Below are 14,161 nucleotides of genomic sequence, written 5' to 3'. Positions count from 1 at the left end.
TAAATTTTCCAGTGAAACAAAATTAGAGAAGCCTTTTGTTTTACTTAGCTTCAAGGATAATCCACCTCTTTTATCCTTCAAATTCAAATAAATACTCTAGTCTCCTCCAAAGACACTCGTGTTATCAACAAATGATGCAAGTTTTTCAAGTATGTGCAAGTGTTTCTTACAAATGGAAGAATAGGAGCTCAAGTATAGGAAAGCACAGTGCATTGATAATGAGAGTTTGATACAAGGGCATGTTCGGTCCCGTCAGTAACATCACAAACTATCTACAAAAACCAAATCATCCCAACATAATTGAATGCCCCCTACCCCATTGGAAGGAAGACAAGACACTACATTAGGAAAACCTCACCTATGACAGAAAGACTGACACATGGACTTCAATGATTTTATTTCTAAAAGAAAGACAAGTGATGGTCTAAATTTGCTGATGTTAAGGTGAGGCTTTTTTGAGTCAAAGGTGGTGAACCTTTAACAATTGAGACAAATTGTCTTCATAGACTGGATGGTTGAGTTCGGTCAATGCTACTTTGATTTGAACTTCTTCCACTCGATTTACCAGTTCTTAGTAGCTTTTTCATCTTCCATGTCCTTCATCTAGAGGAGTTGTTAGAAGCAACAGCACCTTTGGGACATTCAACTTCTAGAACCTATTCCACCTTTAAAAAATGTTCATGGAAGATGTTCTTAAAAAATCATCCAATGCAGATTGCTCATTTGGACCCACAAAATTCCAACAAGGAAAGGAGAATACTTGTAGGTAAAGTGTGGTTCCAAGGGATCAAGAAGAGGAGGTGGTTCTTGTACACCCACAACTATGTGAAGAGCACATGCAGTTCTCGAGCTTTGGGTTGCGTTTGTTTGCAAAGGTGGGGTGAGGAAACAATATGTGGGCCCATATGTAGTGGGATGAGGGAGAAGGAAAGGAAAGGAAGGGATTTTGTGGAAATGTGTGAATTGTGGACTTTACAAAATTTCACATATTTTGTGAGGTTTTAAAATGGCATGGGGTGAGAAAGTTAGTTTGCCACCTCACCAGACAAGTTTCCTTAATTTAAGGAAGCTTATCTCTAACTTTCTCACTCCAAGCAACCAAACAAATCACACTTTTAAGATTTAATAGAAAAATATGCTTTTTCAAAAAGTTTTCCTCCCCACCTTTATTCCAACAAACAAATGCAGCCTTAGAGAACTTGATAATGAAACGAATCATTGCTCCATTCACAAGATGAATTTCTTATACATTAATAAACTTGGGTTGCCAAACTTATAAGACAAATTTTGATACAATACAGGATCAGTGGGGCCATGTTTCGGTTGTTTTAGTTGTTAATGAGTTGTCTTTGAGACGTTCAACACATGCAGGTAGGGCTCCTAAATTCTTACAGGACTATGCTCAGTAAGGAAATGGTGAAATGTGGTGTACTTAGAGTGGAGAGGGAGTAGTGGAATTACTTTGGGAATTGAGGGTGTAACGGGAATATGGGAGAAGTAGACGTGTAATGGTCTGTAGGACCTATAAACGACAATGCATTGTGAATAGACAAGTAGATTTGAATCAATTTCCCTCTAGTCTCTATCCCCCATTGAGCTTCTTCTTTGTTTTCCCTTTCCCTCTGTTTTAGCCTAATTTTGACGTAAAGCCAACCATCACGTATCACATTTATTGAGATCATATAGAAATTGGCATGCACGCCATCGGGCATCCAACCAAGAGCAGTATTGAAGATCCTTCTTAACATCCTCAAGGCGTTCAGATGATATGCTCGTGGTCCCAATCGATCAAACAAGAAGGTCTGTCTTCAATGCAAAGTCAGCTGAGAATCTTTCTTTTACAGAAGGAACAACTAGAAAGGAAACGGAGGTCAAGTGGAGGAAAGGATTAGGGGATGCCAATGGTAGTCACTGCCACAAAGGCCAAAACCAGGGATTGAACCACACCTAGAAAGACGAAGTAGTTTGCTGAAATCCATCGGCAATAGCCGCAAGGTGAACGTTGGCCAAGTCTTCTTGTCAATGATATATGCATGAAATTTTTGATGAAAATAATATTTACACTGGAGCTCGATTTCCTTCAGAAAATATAACGTTATGTTCCTATCAAAACAAAAGGAAAAGCAAAACATGATCACCCTATACTTCTAAAGTGGAGAATCATCAGTCCACGCATTGGTTCAAGGCAACACAGGGCATAAGAGAACTCTCTCCCTAATAATATTGTTCTACCATTTTATAATGCAAGACTTAATAAATGAAGACTCGACAGGTTCCATCCCTATGATCATACAGTACCATTTTTCCTTTCTTCACCAACGAATTTTTCCTTCTCTATTTTTTTTTGATATGGAAAGTCACTAATCAGAAGAAAACCGTGATAAAGCCGAGGATACAGGCGTGCATAACACCTGGAGCCATGGAACGGAATTAGGTCTAATTGTCGCACACGGAATCAACAAGGCCCTCCTACCAAGAGCGCCCGCATCTACATTAACTACTCTTGAAATATAGCAAAATGAGCAAGATAAAAAAATAAAAAATAATAAAATTAAAAAAAAAAAAAAAAAAAAAAGGAGAAAAGAAAGAGACGCTAAGTGAAGCGGAGGGCGTTTGTTCACATTTTGAATATGTAACACGAGAGATTTGCAATCTGACTCAACTAGAAGGTGGTTGAAATCTTTAGATAAGGTAGACCACAGACCTGCTGGCATTGCTAGTGCCTCACCTTCTATAGATAAGCATGAAACCGGTTCCGAGACTGCTTTCAAAACTTCCCCTTGCTATCCTCGGAGTGTGAAGCCTATTCCTACCTTTGATAAAGATAAACGAAATTTGGACCAACTACCATCGTATTACAAAGCTCTTACCATGGCCCTCAAGAGAAAAGTAGTCTCTTGAGGAATTACCAAGATTAGTGGAGTTGACCAACACAACAAAACATGTGAAATATGTTGAATTCCCCAACCCAATCCATGCTCCAATTGCTTTTTGAAAATTATACAAACTTTGCAGCCATACAGGCGGATGACTGTAATAGTACGATAGGAAGTTTTTATCTTTGCTACTCATCATTCACATCTTTTGAACATTGACACTCATTAATTCGTTGGTCCTTCGTATTGCTATATAGAGCAATATGTTATCACATGGAATGATGAAAATAATTACATAGAGTCACGCTCCAAAAGATCGTCAACAGTCTCATTAATAAATTTTTCTCCTCCCTGGATACTGAAAAAAACATTTCTTAAAAGTAAATTAAAACCATGTAATTCAGCTTGGGCCAGCATAAAAAAATATATAACTGTGAAAATACAAAAGATTTTGAACACTCATAACCCAAGGAAGGAAAATTACTTGGGTTTCTCTTCAAAGACACATTAATACTCCTCCATTGGGTTTGGCTCCAACACTCCCAAAATGCCAGAAATGATACATGGCAGTAAGGGTAAAATATAGGATTGGATTGGATTGGATTGGCCTACAAATAAAAAACAAAGGCCAATTTCCAAAAGCAGCTTAGTTAAAAGCAAAGCCACTGAACCAAAGCCACAGCCATGACCCTACATTTTATCTACTTTAACTGCTACCCTCAGACCTTCATATTCACAACTTGACCAACCATATCGACTGGCCTGACCAACGATGAGCTATACAGCTTCCAATATCTACAGCAGTTCCCCTTCGCCTGACACAAACTCCCCAAAAGAAACAGAAGAAAGAAAAAGAGCCCTTCTACTCCTAATAAATGAACCAACCACCATACAACTAACCATGATTGGCAGTTCTCCGCCTTGGATCACCCATAGTATGAGGTCACGCACTAGTAATAACCAAGATTAGCAGATTCATCTGCCCAGGGTCACCCAAAGTATGAGGTCATGAACAGCCTTGCCCCTATGTCAAGTGGCCCATCATCCCCTCCAAATGCATGCAATGCAACAGGAACTGTTGAAAAGATCTGGGTAGTAAAAGGAAAAACAGCAGGTTCAATTTCACTAGCATCTGAAATGCCAAGCTTCAAGCTGAGGCCCGGTTCCTCAGATGCTATATGGAAAACTCCATCTGCTCCGTACGTACCACCTTCCTCATTAACATCAGAACTGCTGCCATTGAAAGCAATTTGGTTAGGTTTAAGGTCACACGAGTTAATGACCCACACAACATCTTCAACTGCCCTGCATCTGCCAGGACTGCCTCTCCTTTGGGCTTTTTTGTTTTTACATAAATCAAGCACCAACGTAGATGTTGTCTCAAGCCACTCGGCTGTCAAACCATCAACATCATCATAGTATATTCGCCTCTCAATCTACAAATGCATAATACACATATAAGCTAGATGTCAACTGGATTTAAGTGAGAAACACAAGAGGGGCAGCAGACTCCTTACAGCGAGTTTGTGAATGTAAATAGACATGAACTTTGGTCCAAGACCAACAACTTTGGCTTCTAGAATTAAAGTCTGCCAAAAGACAAATAGAATGAGAGACAAAAACTAAAACCACTAGAAAGTATCTGAAAAAGAAAAATACAGGCACCACATAAATCCCAATCTCAATCTTCACAGTCAAATCTATGCATCACTAATCACTATCATTTGCTGATTTCTTTGTAAATTATGCCCTTCCAGACAACCAAAGTCAGAACAAGAGACTCGGATAAAATTCCCTTACAATGGTGCAAAGTAAAGCATAAGAATGATGAAAAACAGGGAGAATATAATTTCTAGTCTTTGGTTATTTTGAGAAAGTGCTTCGCTATATCAATGGCAATGTGTTGGAAACTATACAAATTGCTGCAAATTTCCCTAAATGCAGCCATTCTTACAGTAGATCACCAGTGTTCACATCTCAGCATCTTTGCATTCCAAGTATGCTGTCTCATGAATCTCAATCGTTTTAACATTCCACCATATAACACATGATTCATACATGATAAAAACTAATGATATAATGGTGTTGCAAAAGCAATAACTTATTATATTAAAGAGAGAATAGAAAAGGAATTAAGAAAGCTGACTCAACCAGCATGTCATACAAGAAGACAATCATATTTGTATCATGTGACAATTTGATTCAATAGTTTGCATGCGTGAAGGGTGAGGACCTTGCTGTTGAGCTAAACACCTACAATTCTCTATTTTTTTGGTTTCTGTGTTTTTATTTTGTAATTTCCAAGTCTCTGATTTGCAGGTTTAATTGGGCTAAGTCACATCACTCCTTCATCTTAGGTTCACATTATTGTCCACAAGCCTTCGCCATCCTACATGGAATTGGAACAAGTGATGCATATAAATCAAATAAGAAGCCTTTCAAAGCACCCTTCTAAAGGTCAAAGTTCACAACTCCAAGTTCAAATTTCAACCAGCAATAAGGAGATGAAAGTCAACCAAACAGGAAGGGGCATACCGCAAGCCTTTAGGCACATGAAAAGTAAATCTACACCAAACTCCATACCCCCACCCCCCGGGGGGCCAAAGGAAAAGAAGGGCACCAAAATAAATTTTCAAAAAAAAAAAAAGCTACAAATACTTGGGGTACTCACTCCTAACCAGGCTGAACGTGATGTAACCCCATGTCAGGGACCAGTTTTCAAGATTGATGTGAACACGATTTGGAACCCTGGCCGAAACCCTAAGTGGAGCCCACAACATGACTCTAACAAGCCTCCCTATGCTGGCTGAACCCCCTAGGAGGTGTATTTTGGGCATTTACTGCCATATTTAGTTGCTGGAATTTATGTCCAGTTTAATTACAGAATCCACTTTGATTAAAGAGTCTTGTTTTGAGTTGGAAGTTGAGTTCGTTATTTAGTTCTTGGTTCTTTTAAACTCTAGCACGTGGCACTTAGAGTTTGAATTACAACAAAATTTAAACATGTGCCTATTAGAGTTTTAAATTACTTAATACTTCTATTTCAGCATGTGTCCATTAGGGAACCTTGGATGTTTAGATTTTATTTCAATGGTCAAGATTAAGTGGTGGGATTCTAATCTATAAAGGGATCCCACTTAGAATTAGACACTAAGTCATGTCTGATTTAATAAAATTAAAGTGTTTGTGAGAAACTGAGTCGTGGTTACTGGGTCGTGGTTCTCTATGGAAGAGCCATGGTGGATTTTGAAGCATTCTTCCTCAATGATCAGCAACCATTCTCAAGTTCCAGCAGCCATTATCACAACAGCTTCCACCAAGTAAGCAAACACCCCAGCCCCCTCCCCCTCTTTTCCTACCTACGCAAGGATTCCCCCCACCCTTCCTCTTCCCCTCCAGCCCCTCCCCTGCCCTGGTGCAACCCTATTCCCCATTCCCCCATGCTGCTGAGACCTGGCAGCAGCCTTCTCCAATCCCTGTTGACATCCCAGCCCCACTCCCCTCATCCCTATGACGCTCTAACTCTTCCCAAGCCCCTCCCCTGTTGAGTGCAAACCCTAGGAACCCTCCCCACCTGCAGCCTTCTCTCTCTGTGTTTCTTCTTCCCTGCAGCAGCAGCAGCAGCAGCAGCAACAGCAACAGCAGCACTCCTCTGTTAAGTCTCTAATCCACACCCCTTACCTCCCCTTTCCCTCCTAAGTGGATTGCATCTTGGCCCTCATCCCATTCCCATCCCTACCCTTGATTCCCCCAAAACCCCAAAATCCTAGCACTTTTAAACTTCTGCTCTTCTTCTTCATTAAAATTTTTGCAATTCATCGACCTCTAGGCAGAAACCCTAATACAACCTAAACCACACTCTAAAACCATTAGAACTAAGTCTGCAATTACAAAACAGCAGCAGCAGCCCCATTCTCCACCTAATCGAACCCTGATACCCAAGTTTCCAAACCCTACTGTTAAACTGAATCAACATTACGCTAAGGTTTCAAGTGCTAAAACCCAACCTACGCATCGTATAAAATTAGTTTTCTTTGCTGGAAGATTCTGGGCAGCTCTTAGTTTTACTGAAAATCCACAAAAAACCCTAGCTCTAAAATTGGGTTCACATCAAGGATCCTCTCAAGTGAACCAGCAGTACAATTAGGGTTGAAAACCCCACTGTTCTAGGTCAAGTCTTAGTGGACAGCACTATTATGACCAATTAAGTATTGCAGCTGGGGCTAGGGAGGGGTCTAGGGTTGATTTAGGGATGATGGGAAGGGTTATCAGGTTCAGATAAGGGCTTTTCTATTGATTTTAGACAGAAAACAGAATCTGTTTTTGAGTATTTTAACTTCAGTTCCGGTCCTAGAGATGGAGTTTATTGGATGAGATAAGAGGTGGTCTTATGGGGTTTAGCGGTACGAAACTAGGGTTCGGTCAGTTTGACTTATGGCTGGACATTAGGAGAACTAATTCCATTTTATTGTTCAGTAATTTCATAATTAATTCCTTAAGGCTAGGGTTCAACAACCAGGTTCCCAAGTTGCTTTAGGTCTCTTGGTTAGGGTTAAGGTTTGGAGGTTGAGAGGGTGTGGGAGATGTGATCTTATAAGGATTTGGAGTTTGGATGAGAGGTTAGGGAGATATAAGAGTTCCAATAAAATTAGGGTTTGAAGATGAATTACAGGTTTTGTACTTAACTAATGAAGGGTGGGGCTGTGATGGGCTAAGAAGAATGATAAGGGAGGGAAGGAAGGTGTGATCTTAGGGGAAGGGGAAAGGGGAATACTAGGGTTTTATGGTTTGGGGGAAGGGACTGCTGTTGCCACAAGGTACTAGAAGAGAAGGGAAAGGTTTGGGGAAGGAATAGGGTAGGGGGTGGGCAAAGTACTTGGTTGGGGGTGAAGGGACACTTGCTGGTTGTTGTAATGAGAATGCCTCTATGCTGCTGCAAGTTGACGAAGGAGAAGATGAAGCTGGGATTTGCAGAAAATTACAAAAATCTCAACCATTAAGGCCATGGGATTCCTCCTAGGAGCCCATGACTTCCAAAGTCCTTCGATTCTGTTTTATTTCTATCATTCATAACACTGACTTGCACATGGAGGGTGGCAGTACTTATAGCCTCACATTAGAAAGAGAAGGGGGGGGGTGAGGGAAGAGTAGCTAAACTAGGAGTTAAAAAAAAAAAAGACTAATTAAACCTCCACAAGGGAAACCTACTTGGACTCAACTAAGGAATCTTATTTGGACTAGAATTCCCAAATACAGTTACTCAACTTCTAACTAGGAAAAGGTCTAACCAGCTGGGTTCCAACTTGGACTCCTAACAAATACAACTCACACATCAACTTTAAAAATGAATCCTATTTGAAATTGGATTCCAACTTGGACTCATACTCAAACTAGGACTCTAACCAACCAAATGAAAAATAATGAGTAGATACTTGCTCCTAAAACTATTCTGGAGTCTTCTGGAGCACTGTGGAGCCCAACAGAGGTGGGGAAATGACCAAATCCTTCATAGGGTTCGGTCACCCCTTGGGTGCACCAATAGTGGCCTGTTTTGGGCTCAAATATTGAGTGCCCCATGGTTGCCAGTCTGGTTAAATCAGAAGGACATCATCAAAATTAAACTAGAAGTTGATCAGGAAAAAAGAAGAGGACAAGGGAAGGAGCAAAAAGATAGTTTGTTCTTCTACTCTCAAGAATTACCAGTGTATGGCTCATTCTTCTACTCTCAAGAATCACCATAATGTAGATGTCGGTGAATTTCTGAGATTTCAATGGCTGGACAGAGATACAACTTGAATCAAGTAAGAGGGCTCGTATGCTGCAGATCCAAATCTACAGGAAGTATAGGCCAAAAGGACTTCTCCGCACAGCTTCAGTTATTTCAGCAATTTAAATTTCAGTTTTAGGTTTGGCCCTTACGTCTTTCTACTCCACAGTTCAGCCTTTGTTTATCATATAAACAGAACTCCATGATTTGAGGATGCTGCTTTAGTTAGCAGGAGAAGATCCCCAAATTTTAGCGAGTAATTAAAGTCCCCTTTTGAAAGGGGGTCTGTTTCCTAGTCAGCAATGGCCTTAGTTCCTATTTGGATTTTTATCAGGACTTCAAGTCCTTATTGTAGGGATGGACCTAAAGCCTATATAAACACCCATGAGGGATACGGACTACTTTGACAAACTTTTGCATTGCAAATCACTCCTTTATTCATTCTTGCATGGATATTATCCTCGGTGTGATCCAATTTGGCTGCCTAAAACAGACTCAGGTGTAGGGATTCCTCCTGACACCAGCACCATCAGGTGTATGTCGTACAGCTAAAATTGTGGGTTTTGGTTTAGGTTGTTAAATATTTTAGTTACCTCTCCTTTCTCTTTTCCACTGACCTCTTCCTGATCCTCTAGGCTGCCTAATCGATATCCATTGAAGTAGCCTGTGTGCAGGAAATTTTTCAAGTTATAGTATCAGTTCAAGCAGTCATTAAAATCTAACTCCAGCATAATTGACAAGACAACACTTAGGCTTCCAAACCTAGATTGCTGTTGCCTTATTGTAGAGTAAATTACAATAGTTTTTAGATTGATATGTAACCAGGTTTCAACACTTAAAGCCAATATCATTTGAAATTAAGATATTATTCATAAATAAGAAAAAATCCCTCATTCGGATGTTATAAAAAGAGTAAAAAATAAAATTTCGAAAGCATAAAAAAGTCAACACTCAGTATGGAGATTTTATGACGTAAAAGACAGGGAAATCCATGTTCTATAATACTAGGAGTACATCTGAATTGCAACAATGTAACAAGCTGAAAAGCCTAAAGAAATAGGTAATTTGGGTCAATATTTCAGGGTGTCGGGATGCAGTAGAGACTGCTTCAGTATCTTGAGACAAACATCTATAGATTTGGTGACTTGAGGTTTCAATAACAGGAATGTAAGGTTTGGGTGTTTATTTGTTTTGGAAAATGAAGATGGGTGACAGGTTTATATTTTCACCCACCTTTTAAAACCACATGAATAGGTAAAGAAGTAATTTACACCACGGGTACAACAGTAATAACATACTACTCAAGGCTAATTACAGCAATTTGAAAAATGCACAGGTCCCATGTCAGCAATTAACAAACGCCTGTCAACAGTAGATGGTAACAGACTAACAGTAAACCTACCCAAACCATAGGGTTTGATAAATAATTTCAGAAAGTCCAGGGGTCGAGTAGTACAATTGCAGTATTCAAGGAAGTAGTTGTAAATATGCAATTTCCCCCTAGATTTCCAAAGTATACAGATGACTGAATAAAACCCTAAGCATAAAAAGAAAGATCAACTCCTACAGAGTACAAAAACTTAACTAAGCCCAAAATAATGGATATTCCTTGGTTTTTGTTAGTTGAGTCCTATTAGGAGTTCAATTCTGTTAGAGTTATAGTTGTAAGTTTCTATTTCTTGTTACCCAAGTAAGGGTAAATATATAATAGTCTTTTTTCCACTTTATTATAAATAGAGAGCTTAAGATCACACTGATCGATTAAGTCATTCTACCACAATCGTTTTTCTCAACATGGCATCAGAGCCAAAAATCAATTAGAGGAAAAAAGGAAAGAAAAGCAAGAAAGAATGATCGTCTCTCTCTCTCAATTCTGTGACTAGACCTGCTACTGATGCAACTACACCATCGCTGCCCTTCACCTCTTCGCCATACCAGCAACCGTCGATTCTCTTTTTTTTCCCCTCTTCCTTTTTTCTTTTGGAATCGCAAGAGTCCACGCTGCCATTTTCCCATTCCCATTGCCTTCCAGCAGCAGGAATTTTTTGTTTCCATTTTTTTGGAATCGCAAGCATCAATCGCTGCCTTCCAGCAGCCGCAAGACTCCATCACTTCTTCTTTTGGAATCGCAAGAGTCCATCGCTGCTTTTTTCCCATTCCCATCACCTTCCAGCAGTAGGGCTTTTTTGTTTTTTTTTTTTGGATCGCAAGCATCAATCGTGCCTTCCAGCAGCAGAATCCACATGGCCAGACCACCTCAATCCTGGTAGAACCATGTCTTGGTTTTTCCCTTTCTAACCTACGGTTCTATTAGCCCCAAAAAAAGAAAGGAAGAAAAAGAAAAAATATATACTGATGTTTCAGGGGTCTCTTTTGTAAATTTGAATATTCTCAGGGACCTATTTGTGAATTTGCATATTTTTAGGGATCTTTTTGTAGATTTGCATATTCTCAAGGACCTATTTGTACTTTTACATATTTTCAAGGGCTTATTTGTAATTTTGATATGTTTAGGGACCTATTTGAGAATTTGCATATCTCCAAAGGTTTGTTTGTAATTTCACATAGCTTCAGGGGGCTGTTTGTGATTTTCCATAACTTCAAGAAAGAAAGAAAACGAAGGAAAGAAAGAAAAAAAAGAAATGGTGTTACTTATCCTACGCACCTATTGAGTCTTATAACTCCTATAATTTCCTAGATTTGGTTTTTCAATTGTTTTGAAAGGGTGAAGATTGAAGAATTGTAGACAGTTTTTTTTGGCATGGCAACCATCCATGGTACTACTGCCTCCGTTGACTCCGAACATTACCCCACTCTCTTCATCCTCTTTTGGTGAGATTTGATGGAACCAATTATTTGATTTGGTCTTGATCTACCTATCTGACTATTGTCGAAAGAGGATTTGTTGGACACCTTACAGGCGCCACTAGGGGTATCAACGGTGCGGTTTGGAGCGGTTTCGGGACCCCCCAGCCCAAACACAGCCCATTTAAAAGATAACGGTTTCAGTGCGGTTTCGGTTTGGTGCAGTTTGGGTTTGGGTTGATTAGTGGTTTGGGCTAACGGTTTGGATTCGGTTTAGGCTAACAGTTTGGACTAAATTAAAAATCAATATTGAAATTTATTTTTATTTTTCCTTAACTCCTCACACGCAAAACTACAAAAAAGAGAGGAAGATGACTCCAAGTAAATCTAGTGATGGCATTAGCTTGATGCCTTGATCCAAACACCCCCCAACCCTAAAAAATAAGTAATTTAGATTCTTGGGTAGATCAACCTTACAATCTTCACCCAATGAAATTGGATTTATATGAAGGCTTAACCCTGACTTTGTGAAAGTGAAATACTAAAACTATGAAACCGAAACGGCAAAGAAAGTGAAACCGTAAAGGTTAAAAGGCAAAAAAATATAAAACTAAAATTGAATCATTAAAATATTAAACGAAAATATAGGGTTTGTCACTTTCTAGTTTGGTAAAACTTAAAATAATGAAAACTTGAAATTTGAAATTTTGAAGAATGTGAAACGTCAATTGAACAGTTGAACTTGAACCAATGAGAATGAGTTATGAGCTGTAACCGTAAGGGTGTAAGGGTTATTAACTTATTATTTTTATTTTTATTTTAATTTATCCAAACAGGTTTAACAGGCTGGGGTTCGGGCTAATGGGTCGCACACGGGCTGGGCCGGGCCTAAGGGGGTAAGGGTTATTAACTTATTATTTTTATTTTTATTTTTATTTATCCAAACAGGTTTAACAGGCTGGGGTTCAGGCTAGCGGGCTGCACACGGGCTGGCCCGGCCCAGCCCAACCCGAAACCGTTCGGGCTGAAGGTCCTCAGCCCAAACACAGCCCATTAAGGTTTGGTTCGGGCCGGTTCGGACTATAACGGGCGGTTCGGGTTGAAAATTGACACCCCTAGGTGCCACTATCAAACCTCCCACCAGAGGTGTTTCACAGGATAAATGGATCTCCAATGACTCTCTTATTATGTCATTCTTTTTGAATTATACGAGTCCAAATATTATTTGTGGATACCTATTATTTGATATTGCAACCCAAATCTAGAAGGCTACTACTAAAACATATGGACAGCTGGGGAATGATGCACAGGTTTATGAGCTACAGAAGAAGCTTTATGAGACTACCCAAAAAGAATTGATTGTAGCCCAATATTATGCAGAATTGCAATCTCTTTGGCAGGAGTTGGATCACATGGGGATTATTACCCCACTAATCCGGATGATGTGGCCACTTATAGAAAGCATGTTGATAAGATACGAGTATATGACTTCTTTGCGGGTTTGAATGTGAAGTATGATCAGATCAAAATGCGAGTATTGAGTCATTCTCCCTTTCTACACTAAAACAGTCTTATGCCCTTGTCCAATGTGAGGAAAGCTGTCGACTAGCCATGTTTCACACTCCTATTGTGGAGAAATCAGCCTTCTAGTCTGTTAGCACTAAATCTAATTCAGCCAAGGAGATTATCATGTGTGAGCATTGTCACAAACCATATCATAAGAAGGCCAATTGTTGGAAGCTCAATGGAAGTCCTCTAATTTTGAGCAGAAAAGGGCACAACAACGAGGAAAACCAAAGGCTAATATTTCTGAGAAGGTTTCCACATCACCCTCTACAGACGTCGGTTTTTCATAGGAGAAGTTAGCTACTCTGCGACATATTCTGCAGTCTTCTACTACTGGTACAGCCTCTACTACTGCTTCCTCCACTACATATACCAATTCCTACCTTGCTACTTCAAGTAAAACTTTTACAGGCTTCCATGTTTCTCCAGTTTCACCTCCTTGGATCATTGATAGAGGAGTCACAAATCATATGACAAGTTCATCCTTTTTTTCCTTACATTATTCTCCAACTTCAAGAAAAGATAAAGTTCGAATTGTTGATGGCTCATATTCTTCCATTGCAAGAAAAGGGACCATTTAGCATTCTCCATCACTTTCTTTATCTAAAGTTTTACATGCTCCCTCTTTCTCTACTAACTTGTTATCTATCAATAGTCTTACATATGACTTGAATTGTAAAGTGACATTTTTTCCATCATACTGTGTCTTCCAAAATCTAGAAACGGGAAAAGAGATTGGACGTGGTAAACTAGACAATGGACTCTATTTGTTGGAGCCGATTTGAGGATTTACTTCTACTATGATTGCATCTTCTAATCAGATCCATTTAGTAATATCAGACCTTTATCAGTGGTACCCTAGGCTAGGTCACCCCCTTCTAGGAACTCTTAAGAAAGTATTTCCTGATTTAGTTTCTTCTTGTAACAAGAATGAATTTTTTTGTGAAGCTTGCATTTTTGCGAAGCAGACTCGTTCTACTTATCTACCTTCTCATAGTAGAAAATTTATTCATTTTGTGCTACTTCATACTAATGTGTGGGGCCCCTGTCGACGTGTGTCTATTACTGGCCATAGGTACTTTGTTACTTCATTGATTGTCACTCTCATTCTACCATAATCGTCAAGGCGTCACTTAAGTGTCTCCTC

The 14,161-nt window shown here is 39.5% G+C and overlaps 1 protein-coding gene across 1 annotated transcript in view; it reads right to left on the bottom strand.

Annotated features, from left to right (window-relative positions):
* Positions 1 to 3,190: 3,190 nt before the first annotated feature.
* Positions 3,191 to 14,161, bottom strand: part of LOC149016025 (Ribonuclease II/R family protein) — a 31,386-nt gene continuing 20,415 nt past the window's right edge. Inside the window, exons 6-7 of the mRNA XM_089157120.1 lie at positions 4,394 to 4,465; positions 3,191 to 4,312 (exon numbers count right to left, since the gene is read on the bottom strand). Coding sequence (XP_089013246.1) covers positions 3,866 to 4,312; positions 4,394 to 4,465 — 519 coding nt within the window. The 3' untranslated portion in view covers positions 3,191 to 3,865. The remainder of the gene's footprint in view (positions 4,313 to 4,393; positions 4,466 to 14,161) is intronic.

Source organism: Hakea prostrata, chromosome 5 (genome assembly GCF_041222555.1).
Source record: "Hakea prostrata isolate BN-2017 chromosome 5, UWA_Hpros_2, whole genome shotgun sequence".
Lineage (NCBI taxonomy): Eukaryota > Viridiplantae > Streptophyta > Magnoliopsida > Proteales > Proteaceae > Hakea > Hakea prostrata.
The sequence above is the reverse complement of the archived record's forward strand: the minus strand, read 5'-3'. Positions and strand labels throughout refer to the sequence as shown.